Below are 24490 nucleotides of genomic sequence, written 5' to 3' on the forward strand. Positions count from 1 at the left end.
TTAGAGTATTCTAGTATTATACGAGGGGCGATCCAAAAGTAATGATAATCGGTTATTTCTAGTGTTGAGCATTCCGATACCGCAAGTATCGGGTATCGGCCGATACTTGCGGTATCGGAATTCCGATACCGAGATCCGATACTTTTGTGGTATCGGGTATCGGTATCGGATACATAGAGATGTGTAAAATAAAGAATTAAAATAAAAAATATTGATATATTTACCTCTCCGGCGGCCCCTGAACTCAGCGCGGGTAACCGGCAGGCTTCGTTGTTCAAAATCAGCGCTTTTAGGACCTGAGAATCACGTCCCGGCTTCTGATTGGTCGCGGGCCGCCCATGTGACCGCCACGCGACCAATCACAAGCCGCGACGTCACCGCAAGCTATTAACGCGCTCATTTTTAAAAATGAGCGCGTTAATAGCTTGCGGTGACGTCGCGGCTTGTGATTGGTCGCGTGGCCGCGACCAATCACAAGCCGCTACGTCTTTGAAAGCCATTAACGCGCTCATTTTTAAAAATGAGCGCGTTAATAGCTTGCGGTGACGTCTCGGCTTGTGATTGGTCGCGTGGCGGTCACATGGGCGGCCCGCGACCAATCAGAAGCCGGGACGTGATTCTCAGGTCCTAAAAGCGCTGATTTTGAACAACGAAGCCTGCCGGTTACCCGCGCTGAGTTCAGGGGCCGCCGGAGAGGTAAATATATCAATATTTTTTATTTTAATTCTTTATTTTACACATCCCTATGGATCCCAGGGCCTGAAGGAGAGTTTCCTCTCCTTCAGACCCTGGGAACCATGAGAATACCTTCCGATACTTGATGTCCCATTGACTTGTATTGGTATCGGATATCGGTATCGGCGATATCCGATATTTTTCGGGTATCGGCCGATACTATCCGATACTTTCAAGTATCGGACGGTATCGCTCAACACTAGTTATTTCTATTGCACACAGAAATTAAAATACAATGTTTTCGTCTCTCTTAGGTACCCACTAGTCCAGGAAAAAAAAAATTACTTAAATAGACCACGATTCCCGGGAGCTACATTCATTTGAATATGAACTGCCGAGGAGTGAACATCAAAATGGAAAAAAACGAGCTCAGAGCTGTCATCAAATACCTCTGCTTGAAAAAAATGACTACCAAAGACATACACAGCGACTTGGTGGAAACATTGGGGGACTCTTCTCCTCCATATTCCACAGTTGCACGCTGGGCCAAGGAATTTAAGCTGGGAAGAACATCGACGGAAAATGAACATCGTGAAGGACGCCCATCCACGTCCCTCAATGAAGAAAACGTGAAAAAGTTGAAGAAGTTGTATTGGCAGATCGAAGAGTGACTCAGGCATGTAGCTGAGGTCACAGGGATCTCATATGGCAGTATTCAAAGAATCCTTGCAAAAGAATTGCATATGAGAAAGGTCTCCGCGCATTGGGTGCCAAAAATGTTAACCGACGAACAAAAGAAGAAATGAGTTGACATTTCAATAGCAAATCTCGAAAAGTTCCAAGCAGACAAGGAAAATTTTTTGTCACGTTTTTTGACCATGGACGAGACCTGGATCCACCACTTTGATCCCGAAACTAAACAACAATCGATGACATGGAAACGAGCCGACGAACCGACGCCGAAGAAATTCAAAGTGTCAAGCTCAGCAGGGAAGGTTATGGCGTCCGTTTTTTGGGATGCTGAAGGAATTATTATGGTGGACTATTTGGAGAAGGGAGCCACTATTATGGGCTCCTACTACGCAGAACAAATAAGAAGATTGCGGGAGGCTATCAAGGAGAAAAGGCGCGGCAAACTGCGGGCTGGAGTGCTGTTTCACCAAGATAACTCGCCGGTTCACAAAGCTGCAGTTGCCATGGCTACCATTCAAGAAGCGGGCTTTGAACTGGTGGAATACCCCCCCTATTCACCAGATCTAGCCCCCAGTGACTTCATTCTCTTTCCTCGGCTCAAGGAACACCTCCGGGACAAGAAATTTGACGACAATAGCGACGTGATAACCGCTGTTGGGGATTTTTTTGAGGGTCAAGATCAAGAATTTTTTTCGAAGGGAATTCTAAGTTTAGAAAAGAGATGGACTAAATGTGTAGACTTGTTAGGAGACTATGTAGAAAAATAAATTTATTTTTTGACTATATTCATTGTGTTTAGTATTGATTATCATTACTTTTGGATCGCCCCTCGTATGTATACCTTCTTCATCCCCTTTGCATAGTACAAAAAATAGCTGTATGTATGGATATTATTTTTCATATTCTATCTCTCAATGTTAATATTAACCTACCCTTAAAATTCTTGTCTTTGTCAGTGGGCAAACTGACAAAATCAGCAAGTGACCAAATATTTATTTTCCCACTGTACATATGGCTTACTAGAATACTGTAAATGAGGCCTTAAAGGTAGTGGTCATACTTTTTATTGGGAAAACCTTGTGATTAGTGTTGAGCATTCCGATACTGCAAGTATCGGGTATCGGCCGATATTTGCTGTATCGGAATTCAGATACCGAGTTCCGATATTTTTGTGATATCGGAAATCGGTATCGGAGTGTGCGGTGCGTATGGTTCCAAGGGTCTGGAGGAGAGGAAACTCTCCTTCAGGCCCTGGGATCCATATTAATGTAAAAAATAAAGAATAAAAATAAAAAATATGGCTATACTCACCCCTCCGAAGAACCCTGGCTGTCACCGCTGCAAGCGTCCGCCTCCGTTCCTGAGAATGTAGTGAGTGAAGGACCTTCAATGACGTCGCGGTCAGGTGAGCAGTCACGTGAGCAGTCAGGTGACCGGTCACCTGACCGTGACGTCATCAAAGGTCCTTCACTCTCCAATTTTCAGGAACGGAGGCGGACGCTTGCAGCGGTGACAGCCAGGGTTCGTCGGAGGGGTGAGTATATCCATATTTTTTATTTTTATTCTTTATTTTTTACATTAATATGGATCCCAGGGCCTGAAGGAGAGTTTCCTCTCCTTCAGACCCTGGGAACCATCGAGGATACCTTCCGATATTTGTGTCCCATTGACTTGTATTGGTATCGGGTATTGGTATCGGCAAGATCCGATATTTTGCCGATATCGGCCGATACCATCCGATACCGATACTTTCAAATATCGGAAGGTATCGCTGAACACTACTTGTGATAGATTCCCTTTAACAATTATTATGAGATAAGCTTTTATATAACTTACAGCATGGCTAAAAAGTGACAAAGATCCCATCTATGAACCCAGATTTCCAGATTACAAATATACGAAGTTAGGAAAAGTAAGGCACGTCTCTCTTCTGTCAGCGAGTTTTGCTGGGAGTCCATTATATACAGCAATGGAGTATTTTGACACAGATCAATGATCCCTGGGTGAATATCTGTCTCCATTTACTTGTCAAAACTTGAGCAGCCTAAATGACACTTGTTTACAGAAAACCGACCCTAAAAAAAAAAACTGCATACTTCAGTCTCCTGGAGTGCGCAAAGGATTTATCTAGATGTGAGGGAGTTTAATGAACCTTCACATTGCATTGTGCATCAGACGAGATTGTAAGCAGGGATACACAATATTTGGAACAGATATGTGCCTACGGGAATAGGGAGGCTTGATCTGCACAACTGAGGGCCTGTTGACATTCAGATTTCTCTTCCCCAGAGAGATTACAGAAGCTGATATAGGCAGCCTATATACTGTATATTGTATTATAATTCAACTAAATGCAAACACCATCATTGGGGAGACGTAAAAAAAAAATATTGGCATACGGTCCCTTCAAATAACATTGGTGTTGGAAATGCCCCACATTAGCCATGAAAATATTTAGGCAGAAATTCAAGTTTATTCCTGGAGCCTAGTGTTTAAGCACTGTAGGCAGATCATGCTGCTCCCAAGGGCCCTTCTGGAGAGGAGGCCTAGTTCTGGTTCCCGTCATCACTGCTGTTTGGTGGATCCCATTGCCTTGGGCAAACAGGCTGCAAATTACCCAACAAACTATCCAAATCGTGCGCTCGTTGGGTGAAATTCCCTAACAAACAGGCAACCCTTCACATGTATTCAGGCTATCTAGCAGCCACAAATCATGCACCTACGACGACACAAACTAAATCTATGAGCACGCCAAAATACTTAGAGAACACCCGAGCATGCTCGGAAATCTCAAGTAACGAGCATACTCGCTCATCACCATTACCGATCGTTCTGTGTTAATAAGATGAGTGGTCAGCCTGTGTAAGCAGACCTTTAAATGATTGGCCAATGAAAAACATTGGCAATTATTTAATAGCCTCCATTGGCCGGTTTAACCGAGCCTAAATGAGTGAGGAATTGGGCCAAGGTTCATGGAAAGTTATTTTAAGAGATGCCCTTCTTTTTTAGGTGACAAAATGAATACCATAATAGGGGTCCATTTTTCCCTCTGGTTTGTGGTCCCCGTTATTCTCTGTAGGTTATGATCAGATTCAGAACATGTCCATTGCTAATCAAAGCATTTCGGTTCAAGAATTACATGAAGGAAACTTGAGTTTTACGGCTTCATTTAAATAAATATTCTGAAAAATGCTTCTCTTAAACAAGATTTTACTGATGCCGTGTTTTCGGCATATATGATGGTGCTAAATGCAGCCTATAAATGGAGATGAGAAGACTGTGCCGAGCTCAAGTGAAATATATGTAAATGATCCATGAACTGATAAGAGACATGATTTCGACAGAAAATGTGAAAATCTGGGTAGAGTCATAAAGAAAATAGCATCATTAAGTCACTTGCCATAAAAAATGTCAATTCAAGTAAGAACGGCTATGACCTTGCTCTGTTTGTCTCAGAAGGAAAATCTTCAATATTTCTGCATGCAATTTCTATTATCAGATACATCACCTCTAACCCAATATTTCTCGCCTTGGCGTTCCTGATTCTTCAAATTTTGATACATAGAAATATCCAGAATGCTACCTTGCTGGTACAAACTGTTAAAGAACTGTAAAATGACTGACATAATCTTACCTATAGAACATTCAGTAATGCGTATTATCCGTAATTGTCTTCTAAAATCTATATATGACATTGGATTCACAAAAACTAAAACAAGAAACTAAATAGGCGATAAAAATGTCTGCTTGAAGCTTAAAGGGATATTCCCATCTCCAAGATCCTATCCCAATATAATAGGTGTAATAATAATAATAATAATATTATTAGCAAATACCTCCAATTAGAAATGTAGTATAGTTCTTCTGATTTGCGATGTCTCTTTCCTCATATGCAAGACATTGCAGGACCTTAGGTATCTATGGTTACGTCCACTGATAATGTGAGTCAGTCAGTTGCTAGTGGCCGTAACCATGGTTACCCAAGGTCCTGCACTGCCTGCACATGAGGAATACATAGCGAATCAGAAAAAATTATACTACACCTTCTGTAGTATATTGATGTGTGCAAAATTGAAGAATGGTGGAAAGAAAGAACGGACATTCAATGTATTGGTACCTTCCGGAGTTTTGCTGAATGAGACAGTTCTATGCGAACCGCAACATTTTTTTTTTTTTTGGGGGGGGGGGCAGTCACATAGTGATTGTATCGGGCTGGGTCAAGTAAGGCAAAAACTTTTATAAATATTCCTAGGCAAAAGTTTTATGGAGGCCGGTCTGGCTGTCTACTAGTGTCTATTATGGATGGAAGAGATGCCTATCCTGTGCACGCCTTGAAGTACAGAAAGCCATTGCTGTATAGAAGCTTTCTATGAAACTAATACAAAAAAATGAGCAGTCTGCCACAAGATTTTTTCTAATTAACAGTAAAGACAGATGGAGCATTGAAGCTTCAACTAAGGGCCCATTCACAGATCCGCTTAAAAAAATGTAAGCGTGAGAAAGTCCGTTCTTACTATCCATGTGGTTTTCTGCTAGCAGTCAGTGTGTACATACAGTGAAGGAAATAAGTATTTGATCCCTTGCTGATTTTGTAAGTGTGGCCACTGACAAAGACATGAACAGTCTATCATTTTAAAGGAAGTTTAATGTTAGCATTGAGAGAGTGAGAATATCAAAAATAAAGTTCAGAAAATCACATTGTATAAATTATATAAATTTATTTGTATTTTGCAGTGAGAAATAAGTATTTGAGCCCTCTGGCAAACAAGACTTAATACTTGGTGGCAAAACCCTTGTTGGCAAGCACAACAGTCAGATGTTTTTGTAGTTGATGATGAGTTTTGCGCACATGTCAGGAGGAATTTTGGTCCACTCCTCTTTGCAGATCATCTCTAAATCATTAAAGGGAAGGTGCCACCAGTTTTTTTTTTAGTTTTTTTTTTTTTTGTGAAATTAAGCTTAAAAAATTAAAATGTATTAATGCATTGTTTTCACTGTTTGCAAACATTTCTATATGAAAAATAATATATTTTCCTACATATATATATATATATACCACTAGGGGGAGCATTTTCCGTTTTAGACCTCAAGCAGCTATAGTGAGACTTACCAGCTTTACTGTTAGCAGCAAAATTGGGGCAGTAACTGCTGACATCACCATTTCCCTCCCTTTTTGGGTGGTCTAGTATCCCTGGGGCAGAATGAAGAGTAGCATCACAGGGCAGAGCCATTTTGTAGGAAACTGCCCTGTGATCTGCTATCACCAGCAGTTACTTTTTTCTCTCTCCAATCAGTCTCTCTCACCCAGATGACATGATTCTCTCACCTCCCTCCACAATGCCTGGCCATTCACTGCAGTTCCTTATCTTCTCTTACAAAGGGATGAATCACAGCTCCTGCTCCTATAATGCTAATGGTACACTGTTCCTCCTGGATGCCTCTGCTATTCTGCTGGACTTTTCTCCTGCATTTTACTACTGTCAGCCCTCAATCTAGGATCTGTTCTGTTGGAAGCAGTACTGCTTATGTTTAGTTAGTAGATCCAAGGCCTCCATGAATATGGCAGCAGAACACTCCCACTACTGTGAATTTTGCAGCCACAGAGGCATGCCCAGCTCACAGCAGTGACTGCTCCATTACAGTAGATGGAGTCAGTGGAGGTCTGTTATCTGCTATGACCATGAGGTGCCGTATTATGACACTGATAGTGTCATGCTGCTGCTGTGATAATATGTCAGCCCCCAGTGCCTTCTTTAAGCTCCTATAACACACAAAATATGTTTCAAATGCATTCAAAACTTGGTTATAACAGCATGTTATGCTACATTTCATTGATTTATTAACGATCTTCAAACGCGGTACCTTCCCTTTAAGATTTTGAGGCTGTCGCTTGGCAACTCGGAGCTTCATCTCCCTCCATATGATTTCTATGGGATTAAGGTCTGGAGACTGGCAAGACCACTCCATGTCCTTAATGTGCTTCTTTTTGAGCCACTCCTTTGCTGCCTTGGCTGTATGTTTTGGGTCATTGTCTTGCTGGAAGATCCAGCTACTACCCATTTTTAATGTCCTGGTGGAGGGAAGGAGGTTGTCACTTAGGATCTGACAGTACATGGCTCCATCCATTCTCCCATTGATGCAGTGAAGTAGTCCTGTGCCCTTAGCAGAGAAACACCCCCAAAACATAATGTTTCCCCCTCCATACTTGACAGTGGGGATGGTGTTCTTTGGGTCACGGGTAGCATTTCTCTACCTCCAAAAAAGGCGAGTTGAGTTAATGTCAAAGACTTTAATTTTTGTCTCATCTGACCAAAGGACCTTCTCCCAGTCACTCACAGAATCATCTGGGTGTTCATTGGCAAACTTCAGACGGGCCTGCACATGTGCCTTCTTGAGCAGGGGGACCTTCGGGGCACTGCTTGATTTTAAACCTTTACGGTGTAATGTGTTACCAATGGTTTTCTTGGTGACTGTGGTCCCAGCTGCCTTAAGATTATTAACAAGTTCCCCCCGTATAGTTTTAGGCTGATCTCTCTCCTTCCTCATGATCAAGGATACTTCACGAGGTGAGATTTTGCATTGTGCCCCAGATTGATGTCGATTGACAGTCATTTTGTATTTCTTCCATTTTCTTACTATTGCACCAACAGTTGTCTCCTTCTCACCCAGCGTCTTACTTAAGGTTTTATAGCTCATTCCAGCTTTGTGCAGGTCTATGATCTTTTCCCTGACATCCTTATAAAGCTCTTTGGTCTTACCCATGTTGTAGAGGTTAGAGTCTGACTGATTAATTGAGTCTGTGGACAGGAGTCTTTTATAAAGGTGACTATGTAAGACAGCTGTCTTTAATGCAGGTAACAAGTTGATTAGGAGCGTCTAACTGGTCTGTAGGAGCCAGAATTGTTAATGGTTGGTAGGGGATCAAATACTTATTTCTCACTGCAAAATGCAAATAAATTTAGATAATATATACAATGTGATTTTTCGGATTTTATTTTTGATGTTCTGTCTCTCAATGTTAAAATTGTTAAAATGAATTATTTCCTTCACTGTATTTACCACTGTATGATAGATAATAGATAGATAATAGATATATGCATAGATAGATAAATAGATAGATAATGGATAAATAGACGCACTTTTTTCCAAAAAATTTTTTAGGGAAAATGGGGGTGCGACTTATGGTCGGAATATACTTACAAATACTATGGCGGCGATCCCAGTTTAATGCTGCAGGGCAATGCAGCCTCCCTTCCCAGGCTGGTGCAGCTGCGGGGAGTCGGCGGTGGTGCTCCTCTGTGGGGAGTCGGCGGTGGTGATGCTCTGTTTGATGGCAGGGCTCCGCTGGCATTTCAAAAAAGCTCTGATGCCCCGCAGATCCAGTCCTGCGATGCGGTGGTCTCTGGGAAAATGGCCACTGGGGGTGGCACATGCTCAGATTCAGATCTCAGCAGAGAGATCTCATCCCAAGATCCACCGGAGGCCACCGCATCGCAGCATTGAATCTGAGGGGGCCTCTGGGCTTTCACGATATGCTGGCAGAGCTCCGCCAGCCCACAGAGCACCACAGCCTCCGCAGCTCCACAGAGGAGCGCCACCACTGCCGCTACACAGAGGAGCACCACAGAGCACCACCACCGCCACCCCACAGAGGAGCACCACCACCGCTGCCGCCTCACAGATGAGCACCACAGAGCAGCACCACCGCCACACCAGCTTGGGATGGGATTTCCCGGAGGCCACCACACCAGCCTGGACCACCGAACAACCCCTGTGACCACTCCTCCACCTGTGCCGATCCCCCCGGTAAGCTGAATTTGAACTGTAAGACGGACTCCCATTTGACACATTATATTTTTTTCCTATATTCCTTCTGAATATTTGAGGTGCGTGTTATGGTCTGGAGCGTGTTATATTCCAAAAAATACGGTAATAGATAACATAGATAGATATATAGATACATAGATAGATAATAGATAGATGCAAAGATAGATAATAGATAGCTCTATAGATAGTAGATAACAGATGAGTAATGAGCAAAGATAAAGCAGCCAGCTGTGAGCTGATATTATCAGGCTGGGAAGGTCAATGGTTATTGGGCCCTTCCCAGCCTCAAAATACCAACCCGCAGCCGCCCTACAAGTGGAGCTGGAGATTAATTATTGTTAGAAGATGCACTTGTATGTGGGTGGGTACATAATGTACTTCTGTAACTGTTTTGTTAATTATTGCATTTTGGGGAAGATTTGTCAAAATATGTGAAAATAAAAGTCAATTAATTGGCCAGTTTTGCATATAGGTAAAACGTCTATTGATTTTCTAAAGGTGCCCTTACAGTTTGGTTGACAGGTATCTCAATCAGCTTAGTTCAATCTACTTCAGTATGAACTATTAAGGGATATGGATGTCAAATAGGGGTTCCTCCATTTTTGGCCTTCTTCTCTTAGCCAAGCAGAGCGCCACTAACAAAGAATAGGTCTTGCTATGGCTGTCCCCATATTAAAGGTTGACCATGACCATTCATTGAAATGACTAACATGTTATGCCACATGCAGCAGCCAAAATGTAAGCCCCTCTGTAGCATCAGAACATGAAGCCATATCTATTGTGATTGTATAACATCTTTATAGTGGATGTTCAACTTTAAACATTGTTTTACAAGTTACATACATAGAAAAAATTGACAAAGAGTAATATGGAGCCACTTGTCATGCACTGATCATGTTACAGCCATGTAACGGGGTCTACCAAGCTGGGGTACCTCTTTCACTACCACCCCGTGTTTCAGGAGGTCTACTCTGCTTTGGTTCGAGTCTGAATGAAGGACGCTGGGCTGGCTGGAATTGCTTGGTTGCATGGGCGCATATAAAAAAATCACTGTTTCTCCACGTATTTCCAGTCTAACAAAACTTTACTCACAGGACACAGAATATATCACACAGATACAGAGTAGGCCAATAGAAAAGCGGCAGGCCAGACATACATTCTATTTACTATGGGAATTACAAAGGTGGGGGAGGACAAAAGGGGAATATCGTGTCCCCTCTGCACAGGGGCGCAGCCTGTGGGCTGATGCATTAGGGACATGCATCTCATATGGAACCTATTATACATACATATAACTGCACAACATATTCTGGGTGCTGAGTGGTTCCATAACACGTAGCAAGCCTGTTTTAAAATTCATAGCTGCAATCACAATGCTTCTGGTCATGGACAAGTTTGGTATCAGACATGTTGTCTAAAGGTGTAGCTGCTGTAATATAATTTGGTAGAAGAGGGTTTGAAAAATATTGGAGATATTATTTCATGTCAATCATTTGCATCCTATTTGGCAGGGGATTATAAATCCCCCTTCTCATGTGCAGCTGTAACAGGACTCCTAGCTAGTCAGGGGGGGGTCAAGCCTCAAAAGGCTGTGAGTGAAAGATCTCACTCCTTGAGCCAGCTAAGCTCAGAACAAGAGGCTTGCTAGCAAAATAGATACCATGCAGTCTAACTGCTTTGTTAAGTCAGTTATGATTTCATATATGGATTTATTGTAAATCCTGGTCACACTTCACTTCCATTTTTGAGATCTCTGGACTGGACCGAATGCCTTTCAGGGCCTCAATCTGTTGTGGCACCACAGGGTGGAGAGATACACAGAATGTCTAGTAGGAGTCAGGTAGCAAATCTGTGTTTCCTGTCAATGGGTAGCAGGGGCCTGTCCGGATCCAATGGTGCCAAAACCACCTCCCTAGGACCGACCATTAAAGATTTATGACTCGGTTTTGGTGTTTTTAGCTGCTAGAGGCAAGGGATGGGAATTAGGTTCAGTCCAGAGGGCAGGAGGGAAGTGGATAAAGGTTAGTGTAAGGCCATGTGGCCTGTCTATCTGTTATACTTGCGGTTCACTTTGAAGGTGGGGACCATGTCAAGTACCATGCTGTGAAGGATCTTTTCAATCAGCTAGCAGCCCATGCCCCCTGTGGCCCAGCACACACATGGTTGAACATCAACCTGGTAATTAACATGATCCACCTGCTTATATCTTTTGTACTACCACTATTTGTATTTGAATATCTGACCATTGTATATGTATAACCATTGTGTATATAGTGTATTGCCTAGTGTGCACTTAAGGTGATTAAATATGTAATTTAACCTTGGGCTGCTCTTTTATCTCGATCCACGAATCCACCCGTCCGTTTCTCGGCTTAACTTTCCATGCTACCGGGGCTGGTTTCTGGCATGACATGATCCTATTAAAGGACCGACCTTATATATAACGAGGAACTGGTGGCAGTTTTACCGGGCTGACTAGGTGCTGCTTCACGGTTGCTAGTGAAAAGGGCCTCTCATCCTGTCAGTGACTGTGTGCGCCACATCCTCTCACTCCCTAGGCCTCCTTGGAGCTTTGTGGACAGGGGGTGTCTGTGTAAAACTGTACTAAGCTGACCATACGTGTCCCTAAGGGGTGCAGTACGTCACGTTGGTGAAAGTAGGGAGACCGCATTACGTGATCCTTCTGATGTAATAGTGACCTCAAGCAGGGTGTCGAGATGCGGGTTCATCACAGAGGGAGATAGGTTTCCATACATGAAACTACTATACTATGCCTAGTGAAAAGGCTACATTTCCCAGAATGCAAATCATTGGAACAAGTTTTCTGCATACACTAAGGCTATGTTCACATGTACAGTAGTGATCAGCTAGAACGGATCTAGCCACAATCTATTCTGGATCTGTTTTTATAACGCCTTTCTGACCTCGGATAGTACGTCCAAGGTCAGATCCCCTGCTTTGATGTGGGCTTCGGCGGTGAGCCCACATAAAGCCACGACATGTCAGCTGTTTTGAACAGCTGACATGTGCGCACAATAGCGGCGAGTGGAATCGCGATCCACCCGCCGCTATTAACTAGGTAAATGCTGCTGTCAAACGCTGACAGCGGCATTTAACTATCGCTTCCGGCCGCGCGGCCGGAAATAGGCTCATCGCTGACCTTCGTCACATAATTGGGGTCAGCGATGCATCAGCATAGCAACCAGAGGAATCCTTGAGACCTCTACGGTTGCTGATGCCAGGTTGTTGTGAGCGCCACCCTGTGGTCGGAGCTCATAGCAAGCCTGTAATTAAGATACATAGGAGCGATCTGATGATGTAGCAGAGCCGATCAGGCTATGCCAGGTTCTAGCCTCCCATGGAGGCTATTGAAGCATGGCAAAAGTAAAAAAAAAAAAAAAAAAGTTTAAAAAAAATATGAAATAAATAAAAAAATATAAAAGTTTAAATCACCCCCCTTTCGCCCCATTCAAAATAAAACAATAAAAATCAAACATACACATATTTGGTATCGCCGCGATCAGAATTGCCTGATCTATGAACAAAAAAAAGGATTAACCTGATCGCTAAACGGCGTAGCAAGAAAAAAATTAGAAACGCCAAAATTATGTTTTTTCGGTCGCCACGACATTGCATTAAAATGCAATAGCGGGCGATCAAAAGAACGTATCTGCACCAAAATGGTATCACTAAAAACATCAGCTTGGCATGCAAAAATAAGCCCTCACCCAAGCCCAGATCATGAAAAATGGAGACGCTATGGGTATCGGAATAAGGCACAATTTTTTTTTAGCAAAGTTGGAATTTTTTCCACCACTTAGATAAAACATACCCTAGACATGTTTGGTGTCTAATGAACTCGTAATGACCTGGAAAATCATAATGGCAGGTCAGTTTTAGCATTTAGTGAACCTAGCAAAAAAGCCAAGCAAAAAACACGCATGGGATTGCACTTTTTTTTTGCAATTTCACCACACTTGGAATTTTTTTCCCATTTTCTAGTACCTGTCACGGTAAAACCAATGATGTCGTTCAAAAGTACAACTCGTCCCACAAAAAATATGCCCTCACATGGCCATATTGATGGAAAAATTAAAAAGTTATGGCTCTGGGAAGGAGGGGAGTGAAAAACGAGCATGGAAAAACGGAAAATCCCAAGGTCATGAAGGGGTTAACATTGAAGTTTATGGAAAACTGATCCGTTAATTAGCCAGATGTTTTTCCTTCATTCCAAACAAACTAATTTTTTTTGCTTACTGGATCCAGCAGAGATCAGTTTTTTAAAAATGGACTAAAAAGTTGTGTCAATGCATCTTTTTTTTTTTTGCCAACGGATTGCTGATGGATCTGTTGTAACTGATCACTACTGGACATGTGAACACAGCCTAAGGGTCGTTTTGGATTGGCAGATAAACAGCTTTTAAATGAGTGCCAATTGATGATCGTGCTCATTATCTACATTTATTATAATGCATATTAGGCCTGTCCCACACGTCCAGATAATTCCGGTACCGGAAAAATCGGTACCGGAGTTATCCGTGTCCGTGTGTCCGTGTGCTCATGTGGCACATCAGTGTGGCGCACGTGCGGCAGCCGTGTGCCGTCCGTGTGCCGACTGGGTACCACACGTACCGTGCAGGAGACAGCGCTAGAGTTAAGCGCTGTCCCCTGCTTTGGGTGCTGAATCCAGAATTCATTTCTTCTCTCTAGCAGCGTTCGCTGGAGCGAAGGAATGAAAAATCATTTTTTTGTTTTTTTTGTTGTGAAAATAAAGTTCCCGGTAATCTCCCCCCTCCCTCCTCCTGTGCACCCGCCCGCTGGCATTAAAATACTTACCCGGCTCCCTCGATGCTTCCTCCAGCATCGCAGCTCTTCCTGTATGAGCGGTGACGTGGTGACGCTTATTACAGTGATGAATATGCGGCTCCACCCCTATGGAAGGTGGAGCCGCATATTCATCACTGTAATGTGCGGCACCACGTGACTGCTCATACAGGAAGAGCTGCGACGCTGGAGGAAGCATCGAGGGAGCCGGGTAAGTATTTTAATGCCAGCGGGTGGGCACACAGGAGGAGGGAGGGGGGAGATTACCGGGAACTTTATTTTCACAACAAAAAAATAAAAAAAATGATTTTTCATTCCTTTGCTCCAGCGAACGCTGCTGAAGAGAAGAAATGAATGGGGCGTCAGCACCACAAGCTGGGGGGACAGCGCTTACTGTAGCGCTGTCTCCTGCACGGCACACGGACTGCATCCGTGTGCGGTACGTGTTTTACATGGACACATTGACTTTAATGGGTCCGTGTGATACGTGCGCTCCCACGAACACTGACATGTCTCCGTGTTTTTCAAACGGACACACGGTCCGTGAAAACACGCTGACATGTGCAGAGACACATTGATTTTAATGTGTCTACGTGAGTCAGTGTCTCCGGTACGTAAGGAAACTGTCACCTCACGTACCGGAGCCACTGACGTGTGAAACTGGCCTTAGTCAGCGTAAAGCTCCCATACACACCAGGTAACTGTCAGCCAAACAACTTCTCATCAGATCATTTGTCCAGCAGTTATCTCACCTGACTTTCCCATACACAGAAGCGCTCAGTCCAAGATCAAACATGCTGGATCCTTATCTCCTTCAACATCAACATTGTCTCCCCAATACACATTAAACTGTCTACCAAACCCCTCAATATCGTGATGAGTTCAGCCAACATTAGTCTAATGTGTACGGGAGCCTAAGGCTACTTTCACACTTCCATCTTTTTGAAGACTTTGCAATGCGTCGTTCAGTGCAAAAAAACGCATCCTGCAAAGTTGCCCGCAGGATGCGTTTTTTGCACATTTTGCACTTTCAATGTAACCTATTTTGTGTGACGGGTCCGCTATTTTCGACAGCGCATGCGCGGCCGAAACTCCGCCCCCTCCTCCCCGGAACTCATAATGTCTGAAAACTGCATCCGCTGCCCACGTTGTGCATTATTTGCACAACGTCCGTCGGTTCGGGGCCGTCGCAAACCGAAATGTGAAAGAGGCCTAAAGGCTACATTCCCATATTCAGCTCCACTGTGGACCTCTAGCAGCAGAGATGCCGCAGAGATATCTGCAGCAACATTTACTAGCAGCATAAATTGACATGCTATGATCTTAAACCTGCAGTTTCTATCACTTTATGCTGTAAATATATTTCAAAGCATGTGCATGAGATTTTTTTTAAGTCACATACACTATCCTGGTACAGAAAACAGAGCAGATTTTCTGCAAGTAGATATGCAATGAAAAACCTGCTGTTTTTGCACCTTAGCCTAAAAGATACAAGAAGTTATCAATGACTGTTCACTTGTTGCCCATGATCATCATTTGGGCTGTCATTGCTACCTGTTAAAGGACCTTACTTCCCGAAAGAAATTCTGAAAGATTTTAGCTTTGAAGACTGCAGATTTGGGAATGCTACTCTAGGCTATTGCACAGTATAAAAAAAGTGAAAAGATACTATAAAATAATTTTCACTGAGTTGTTATTTTATAATGTGTTTTATCCCTGGCCATAATGTGACCTAAGTAGAACTCTCCTTACATCCAGCACAAAATCGAAAGAATTTATTGACCTAAAACCAAAGTAGTGAATAGCATAGGTCTGGTCTGTACTTTAAGAAACTAGAAAAGTAACAAACCCAAATTTTACCTCCTGCTTATCATGGTTGCACTTTTCACACTCGGCTGGTGAAGAATAGTGATGGAAAACCGACCCAGAGAGGTTATCAATTATCATCAGTTCTCCTTCAAATGAATCCTTGATTATCAAAGAAACGCTGTCCAGCCACAAGTTCTCCTAGAAAAAGATCATAAGGTGAGATGTTAGCAATGTAATACTCACATTATATAAAGAAAGACCATCATTAAAAGGAATCTGTCACCTGAATTTGGTGGGCTATGTAAATGCCCTGTGTCCGGTCCGATGGGTGGTGTTTCCTCTTCTTTCATTCACCCCTTCCTTTCCCGCTGGCCGCAATATTTTCTTGAATTTGAGTCAGTTTCCTCCGTAGTTCACGCGTGCGCAAAGCAATCTTGCCTTGCACACGCGCATTATGCTTTGCCCAACTGCGGGCAAAGGCGAAAAGCATTAGTGCGCATGCGCTGGCGCACTATGTCCTGGAGGTATATCGCTGTGTTCCGGGACATAGTGCGGCGGCGCATGCGAACTAATGCTTTCCAGCTTTGCCCGCAGTTGGGCAAAGCATACTGCGCATGCGCAAGGCAAGATTGCATTGCGCACGCGTGAACTATGGAGGAAACCTTTTGAAATTCAAGAAAATATTGCGGCCAGCGGAAAAGGAAGGGGTGAATGAAAGAAGAGGAAAAGACACCCATCGGACCGGACACAGGGCATTTACATAGCCCGCAAAACTCAGGTGACAGAGTCCCTTTAACGGTAAAAAAAAGTTGCATACAACATGTAAATGAACCAAGATTAAAAGTGACCACTATCCATGGGATAGGAGATAACTTCCCAATCGCCTGGATTTCGACCACTGGGACCCCCACTGATTCAGAAAAGTGAGATTCTGAAGACTCCCATGTGAATGGAGCAGAGGTCCATAATACGCACCTCCGCTTCATTCATTCTTAATGGGACCACCAGAAATTGATGGGAATAGTTTGGATGGTGATTGGCACTCCCATTAAGAATGAATGAAGAGGAGGTGCATATGATCGAAAACTGCTCCATTCACACGGGGCTGTTCAGAGCCTGGTTCTCAGGAATGGTGGGGATCCCAGTGGTCACATTAACAGCAATTATCTTCTCTCCTGTGGATAGGGGATAGTTTATAAACTTGGTACAGACCCTCTAATGAAATCATATGAAAAGAGTTTTCCTATATTATATCTTTATAGTGTGTTATTAGGTCATGCCATCACTTTATGAGACCCTCTAGTGATCCTGAGAATGAAAGGATTGAGTTATGGATTTAGATCTTTACTGTTTTTACTTACACAATGGTGCACCGGTCACCCACGGTGAAGGATCCACAGAAATGCTCATTTCAACCTCAGCAATTCACCATATACCATAGACATCAAGTATTAGTACGGTAATAGGACTTGTCATTGAAAGTTTTCTCGTTAATTGTTGATAAGGAATTAAATCGCTTGTAGCATTTCATTGTATTTAAGACCTCATTTGCTATAGATTTCACAGACAATGTGCTATACCACTCACATAGGAGTCTGTATGTAGTGTTATTTGTGGCTGATCCTCCTGACGTCAGTTGCACGGGAAGAAGACAGTGATTCACTGCTCTACAGAAAAGTCAGTGCTCATGTCATTCATAAGCACTGATGCACTTCTTCTCTTGTCCATAGATAAAAGAAGTCACTGGAAAGTAGGCTGTCTGTTTCAGCAGCAGTCTAAGATTAAGCTGTTAACCCTATAGGATCAGGCCTTGATCACCACAGCTGGTAAGGTTATATATATATATATATATATATATATATATATATATATATATATATATTGAACAGTATGGACATTTATTACAACTGCACAACTATTGCTGACTCATTTATATAGTCCTATGGGTACAATACTAACTCTACAGGTCCTCACATCTAGGATCCTATAAATATAATACTGACTCCACAGGTCGTCACACCTAGGACCCTAAAAATTTAATACTGACTCCACAGGTCCTCACTTGGAGGATCCCATAAGTATAATACTGTCTTCACAGGTCCTCACTTCTAGGATCCTATAAATATAATACTGTCTCCTCAGGTCCTCACATCTTGGATCCTATAAATATAATACTGTCTCCACAAGTCCTCACTTGTAGGATCTTTTAAGTATAATACTGACTCCACAGGTCCTCACTTCTAGGATCCTATAAGTATAATACTGACTCCACAGGTCCTCACTTCTAGGATCCTATAAATATAATACTGACTCCATAGGTCCTTACTTGTAGGATCCTATTAGTATAATACTGACTCCACAGGTCCTCACATCCAGGATCCTATAAATATAATACTGACCCCACAAGTCCCCACATCCAGGATCCTATAAATATAATACTGACTCCACAAGTCCTCACATCTAGGATCCTATAAATATAATACTGACTCCATAGGTCCTTACTTTTAGGATCCTATAAGTATAATACTGACTCCACAGGTCCTCACTTCTAGGATCCTATAAATACAATACTGACTCCAAAGGGGCATGACTAGGTGAGCACTTGACTTTTCACTGGAGCCCCTGATGGTGAGGTTAGTCTTGTCTCCCAATAAATACCAGGTGCTGACGGATCTAGCTGTAATACAGACCGACAAGACAAGTAGGTAAGGGGCAGACAGGCACTACTGAGAACTACTGGACTAAGACCTAAGAACTAGCAAGCTTGTTTGGGAACAGACTAACAATGTTGCACGGGCATCTTCCCATCAGGTGAAGGTGCCTCGTATAATAAGTGCTGCCAGCCATTGGCTGGGGACACTTTAGCATGGCATGTGCTGTCACTTAAAAAGGGCGGGACCGTGCACACACAGTGCCTGGGATCTATGAGCAGACCCCGAGCAGGAGAAGGAGGCGGAAGTGTGGTGAGTGAGTGAGTCGCGTCCCTGCTGGGCGAGGTGGGGCAGAGTGCAGGGACACTGGAGCTACAAAAATGATGAAATGGTCAAATACTCACTTGCCTAAAATTTCTGCATACATTGTACGTAGTATACTGTAGACAAAAATATATCCAGCGGAATGCATATATTAATTGCATATTTTTGCAAGACAACAATATAAAAAAGAAAATATAAAGCCTGTAAATGATATAGCCAAATAATACAGAAGTTAATATTTGGGTAAAGGGTTTGTCAACTACTTGGCCAACCCTTTCTCAATTCCTGTTTGCCCTCAGTAAAATAATAACTCTTACACTCACCTCCGCAGGCGACATTGTTCTAGCAGTGTGCGCACTAGCTCTCCGGGGGCTCAGGTGACACTGTTATGAAATGCTGGCTTCACTCTCCTCGCCTTCAGACAAATCTGACATCCTCTGGATGTCTGAGCTGTGGCTTCTCCCTCACCTCTTCTGGATGTCTGATTTGTCTGAAAGATGGATCAGCGAAGTCAGTGCTTCATAACAGTGTCACGTGAGCAATAGGAGATCTAGTGTCCACTTTTGGCACAGTGCCGGCACGGGAGGTAAGTATAAATGTTATTATTTTACTGAGGCAAAAATTGGGTTTGACTAGGGGTTGTCCAAGTAGTGGACAACCCTTTAAGATGCCAGTGTCATTGTTTGGACCTGATTCTTTAATACTACTTTACTGGTGCGCCTAGTGAATAATAGCATTTGCCACATACAAGGGCCCCAATTGACACATGCAGCTCATGTGGAATACTGTCCTAACATATACAGTTTATGGCATTTGGTGGTAGTCTACACTTCTGATACTGGCAAATAAACAATATATAGATGTCATACATTGGCCCATCAGAACTTCAGAAGTATAGTAGTCACGGGATGTCTTTACATACTTACTTGTACTAAGTGAAACTATCTTTCTAATGCAGCCTGTAGACTTATTGTGCACAGACCATTAGTTCTACTGCAACCTACAATTTCTACAACTATCTCACACTCACCAACCACGTCCAATGGCCAAAAAAATGTCATATCAATGAAAATATCCTCTTTTCGAATATCATTTAACCCTTATTTTTTAGGCTAACCAATTACTTAGGATGTTAATGTTTTTTTAATTTTAAGTAAATTTATTGTTAAGTGTTTACTTAGATTTTTTTTTAAGTCTAATGTACAAAGCAGATGACCAATCAATAGCACACTAAGTTGGAATCCATATTACATTTGGAGACTGCAGAGAGTTGTCTTTCCTTTTGAGTTTGATGATGGTTTTGCTCATATCTGTAGTCATGTCGCAATATTTGCTAAAGGGTAAACCATTTAATTATAAGCTAACTACCTCCACTAGATAGAAACTGGAAAAACAAATGGGTTATTCTGCACTGCCATAGAAGAAAGGATGAAAGACACCAATCTAATTGCATGTGGTTCATTTGTCACCTGCCATTGAATCTCCTGTCCAGTTTCTCATCATTACCTCCGCTAGATGGCATTATAAAACAGTTTTTTTCCTTCTGGAGAGCTAATTTACATAATTTTTTCCCCCAGGTAGCATTGCCTACCATATAAGTCTCCAATATGTCAGTTAACAGTCTCCACAAGGAGAAACATTGCTTCCTAGACCCACATCAAATGCCACTCACCTAGACAACATGCACACTACACTGATGAGGGGCAAAAACCCTAAACAAGTTTTTTTGCAGATGAAGTCTCGTGGAAGACACACTAGTTTAAAAAATGTCAGAAGTAATGTTGCTAAGGCTTGTAAAAGGGTTTGGCGTGAACTTATAGAGTAGTTACCTACAATATATAGGACTAGAGAGGTCACTTTTTTTCTTTTGAATGTGAACTCATTCGTATGCTGATAAATCAGTATCATGATCGGTTTATGCAGCTGGTTTGTTGCAGAAATTTCTGTAATTGAACATTGGTCCCATTGCATCTGAATCTTACCTTTTTTTGCTGTTGGTGCTTGTATATTAAAGAAGCTTTGTGTGACTGTACATGTAGTGAAGGGTTATTATTATTCTCACCCATCACAGTCTTCTCCAGTTTCCAACAATGCTCCAATCTTCTTCACATGACTGACGTTCCGACTCTTGGTATCACACTGGGGTCTATATGTGAGCCGGAAGTTGCTATTACAATGTAAGCCTATGGAAGGTCTAAACAAAGCACCAAAGACTTACATCATACAATTGACCTCTTCGCCTGTGTGATCCGGCGAGTCGGAATAAAAGTCACATGGGTGATAAGAGGACCATAACTGCGCTGTACACCAGGGAAGACCGCGATTGGTGAGTAAATTAAAGACTTTATCTTCATTAAAAAAGTGATTACCGTACCTTGTGCAAAAGTAGTAAAATGTTAACACTATAAATTGGGTGTCAATGTATTAGACCTGCTCTATAAACTATATCATTATTTATCCAACACTGAATGGCATACAAAAAAATGTTAAAACCAATGCCAAAATTGCTGGCTTTAGGTCATCTAGCCTCTCAAAAAAATGAAATAAAATGTGACCAAACACTTATATACTCAAAATTGTACCAATAAAAAGTACTGATTCAAGAAAACAGCTCAAGCTAGAAAAAAATATATATTTTTTTTATATTTATGGTAAGTGACAGGCCATCTTTAAAAGTCCTATTTAGTTCTTAATGAATGACAGCAGGTAACTATCTGACTTCAATCTGTTAAGTAGACTTAAGTAGACAAAGGAGGATGACAGGTTGTAGCTCCATTCACTTTAACAATCGTTTAGTATAAGGTGCGACATCATTATAGAGATAAATGAATCGATTCTGGAAAAAAAATCTAACTTGTGTTGAATCTTAGAAAATTTGCTGGACCCGGTGAATTCAAACAATTTGAGATTCAATATGCTCGAAACAGCAAAAATGCCTGCCAATATTTTACACAATGGTTAGGATTATACTGTATCAGCCACAAAAAGCTCATATGACTTCGATTTTGGCTTCCACATAATGCCCCACATTTTATAGTATGGTACATTCTTTGATTGCCTGTATAAAACCCAAGGCAGGGAGTGCAGCTGCCATTTTGGGGTGAAACTGTTTAGTAAGCAGAAGCTCAGATCACAGCTTATCAATAAAAATATGTTAACAAAAAAATCTTTGAATATACTATACAGATTATGTCAGAGAGAACAGCAGTGAAGAACGATTACCATCCGTTTACCATAGCCAAATATGTTGAGTTCACGTTGACATTATACTAAGGGCTAATTCACAAATCAGTCTCTCATAAACAAGTGCTATCCATTATTTTCACGGTTAGCACTAGTACCCCTGACAGTCTATGGGACTGTTCACATGTCTGATTTTTATTCTCGGACTGAATGGTCCATTCAAAATTGAGGAGACATGACCGATATTGATCCAAGTGTCAAATCAAAATTGGGAATTCAAGTCTATGGGTCTTTGAAAAAATCTGACAGCACTTGGATGCAATCCCTGTGCTGTCCATTTCTCACTGATAGGAAAAGGTGGAGAAACCTTTTTTTAACATCAGTGAAGAAAACTGATGAAATTCTCATGAAATTTTGAAGAAACTGATAAAAATCACTGATGAACTTGTTTTTTCTTTTTCTTGTATATCAAACAATCTTATGTCTGAATAAAGCCTAAAGGTACCGTCACACTCAGCGACGCTGCAGCGATATAGACAACGAGCCGATCGCTGGAGCGTCGCTGTTTAGGTCGCTGTAGAGACGTCAAACACAGCAACTCCAGAACGATGCAGGAGCGATCCAGTGACGTAACGGCGACTCACTTATCGTTCTCGCTGGTTGTTAGCTCCATGTAAAACATTGCTGGCATCGTTGCTTTTGCTGTCAAACATGACGATACACGCCGACCTGACGACGAAATAAAGTTCTGGACTTCTAGCTCCAACCAGCGATGGCACAGCGGGATCCAGATCGCTGCTGCGTGTCAAACACAACGAGATCGCTATCCAGGACGCTGCAACGTCACGGATCGTTGTCGTTCTCGTTGTATAGTTGCTGAGTGTGAAGGTACCTTAAGGCTGTGTTTGTTCTAATGAGCTTAAAAGGAGTTGTACACGTTCCTTGGAGACCTCGGAGTGTTACACACATTTTTCTGGAAAAATTTATCAAAGGTGGCGAATTCAAATATTAACTCCAGGATTTCTAACGTTTCATTCAGATACATTGTGTGGAATTTCAGTGCTGAGAATTATCTACACCTCATCGAATACATAAGCTGAGCCTATAATTTTTAAACCTACATTATTTACCTGAGCTGGGGAAAAACACCTCAAATTACGATGTCCCTCTGTCGCCGGTCTTCCTCCTCGTCCTCCATTATCAAGAGCAGAAACAGGTGACGTTTGAGAACAAAGACCATGAGCTAACTCCATCTCGATCTCAGCGTCTAGCTCTGCGTCCTCCTGTGCTTCTTTATTGCTGTCATCCAGGTGCTTCATTAATACTGCAACCACCACATTTATTAGAACGAACTGAGCTGTGAGCACAAAGCTTACAAAGTACAGAGGGGAGATGAACTGGAGATTGCTCAAGCAGCTGCGGTCATCGTTGGTGCAATCACGGAGTGTATCCTGTGTGCAGATCAGAAGGAACAGCTAAGAATCCCAGTAATTAAATGTAACAAAGAAATAAAACAGTCACTGTTGCAAACAGGTTGAAAAATTTGACTGCCTGGTTAATGAACTAAATACCTATGACATTATACAGTATGTTAGTACATTCCGTGTTACTGCATGTATTTATTATTATGCTAATTATTGATCCAGAATGTAACCTGTCAAGGACAGAAAATGAGCTTTGCTTCCGATTACTGCTGTAAGATAATCTTCCTGTTCAGGAACCACATCTACAGAGAGGGTCTCCTGCTCTAGGGGTCCTGGAGACACAGATTACCTATTGATTTCAATGGTGACTGAGTAAGGTCTCATGCAGATGTCTGTGCAAATAGGTCCAAGCACGGACTTGCCGCGAGTCTCATGATCCAAGAGTGACATCTTCATATAAATCTATGACGCGGTGATGCTTGGGTCGGGAAACTGCAGCTAGTCCGTTCATTGTGGTCCATGCTCCAACTAATTTGCATGGATGTCTGCATGAGCCCTAATGCTTAAATTCCTCTAAAGGCTCATGCATACAGCACAGACCAAAAGTTTGGACACACCTTGTTATTTAAGGATTTTTCTGTACTTTCATGACTATGAAAATTGTACATTCACACTAAATGCATCAAAACTATGAATGAACACATGTGGAATTGTATACTTAAAAAAGTGTGAAACAACTGAAATTATGTCTTATATTCTAGGTTCTTCAAAGTAGCCACCTTTTGCTTTGATGACTGCTTTGCACACTCTTGGCATTCTCTTGATGGGCTTCAAGAGGTAGTTACTGGGAATGGTCTTCCAACAATCTTGAAGGAGTTCCCAGAGATGCTTAGCACTTGTTGGCCCTTTTGTCTTCACTCTGCGGTCCAGCTCACCCCAAACCATCTCGATTGGGTTCAGGTCTGGTGACAGTGGAGGCCAGGTCATCTGGCGTAGCACCCATCACTCTCCTTCTTGGTCAAATAGCCCTTACACAGCCTGGAGGTGTGTTTGGGGTCATTGTCCTGTTGAAAAATAAAT

General features: G+C 42.2%; 1 protein-coding gene across 1 annotated transcript in view; it reads right to left on the reverse strand.

Annotated features, from left to right (window-relative positions):
- Positions 1-24490, reverse strand: part of CACNA1I (calcium voltage-gated channel subunit alpha1 I) — a 459676-nt gene that overhangs the window by 69974 nt on the left and 365212 nt on the right. The window contains exons 30-31 of the mRNA XM_069737599.1: positions 23117-23437; positions 15880-16026 (exon numbers count right to left, since the gene is read on the reverse strand). Of these exons, the coding sequence (XP_069593700.1) occupies positions 15880-16026; positions 23117-23437 (468 nt within the window). The remainder of the gene's footprint in view (positions 1-15879; positions 16027-23116; positions 23438-24490) is intronic.

This window comes from Ranitomeya imitator, chromosome 8, assembly GCF_032444005.1.
Source record: "Ranitomeya imitator isolate aRanImi1 chromosome 8, aRanImi1.pri, whole genome shotgun sequence".
In the NCBI taxonomy this organism is placed as follows: domain Eukaryota; kingdom Metazoa; phylum Chordata; class Amphibia; order Anura; family Dendrobatidae; genus Ranitomeya; species Ranitomeya imitator.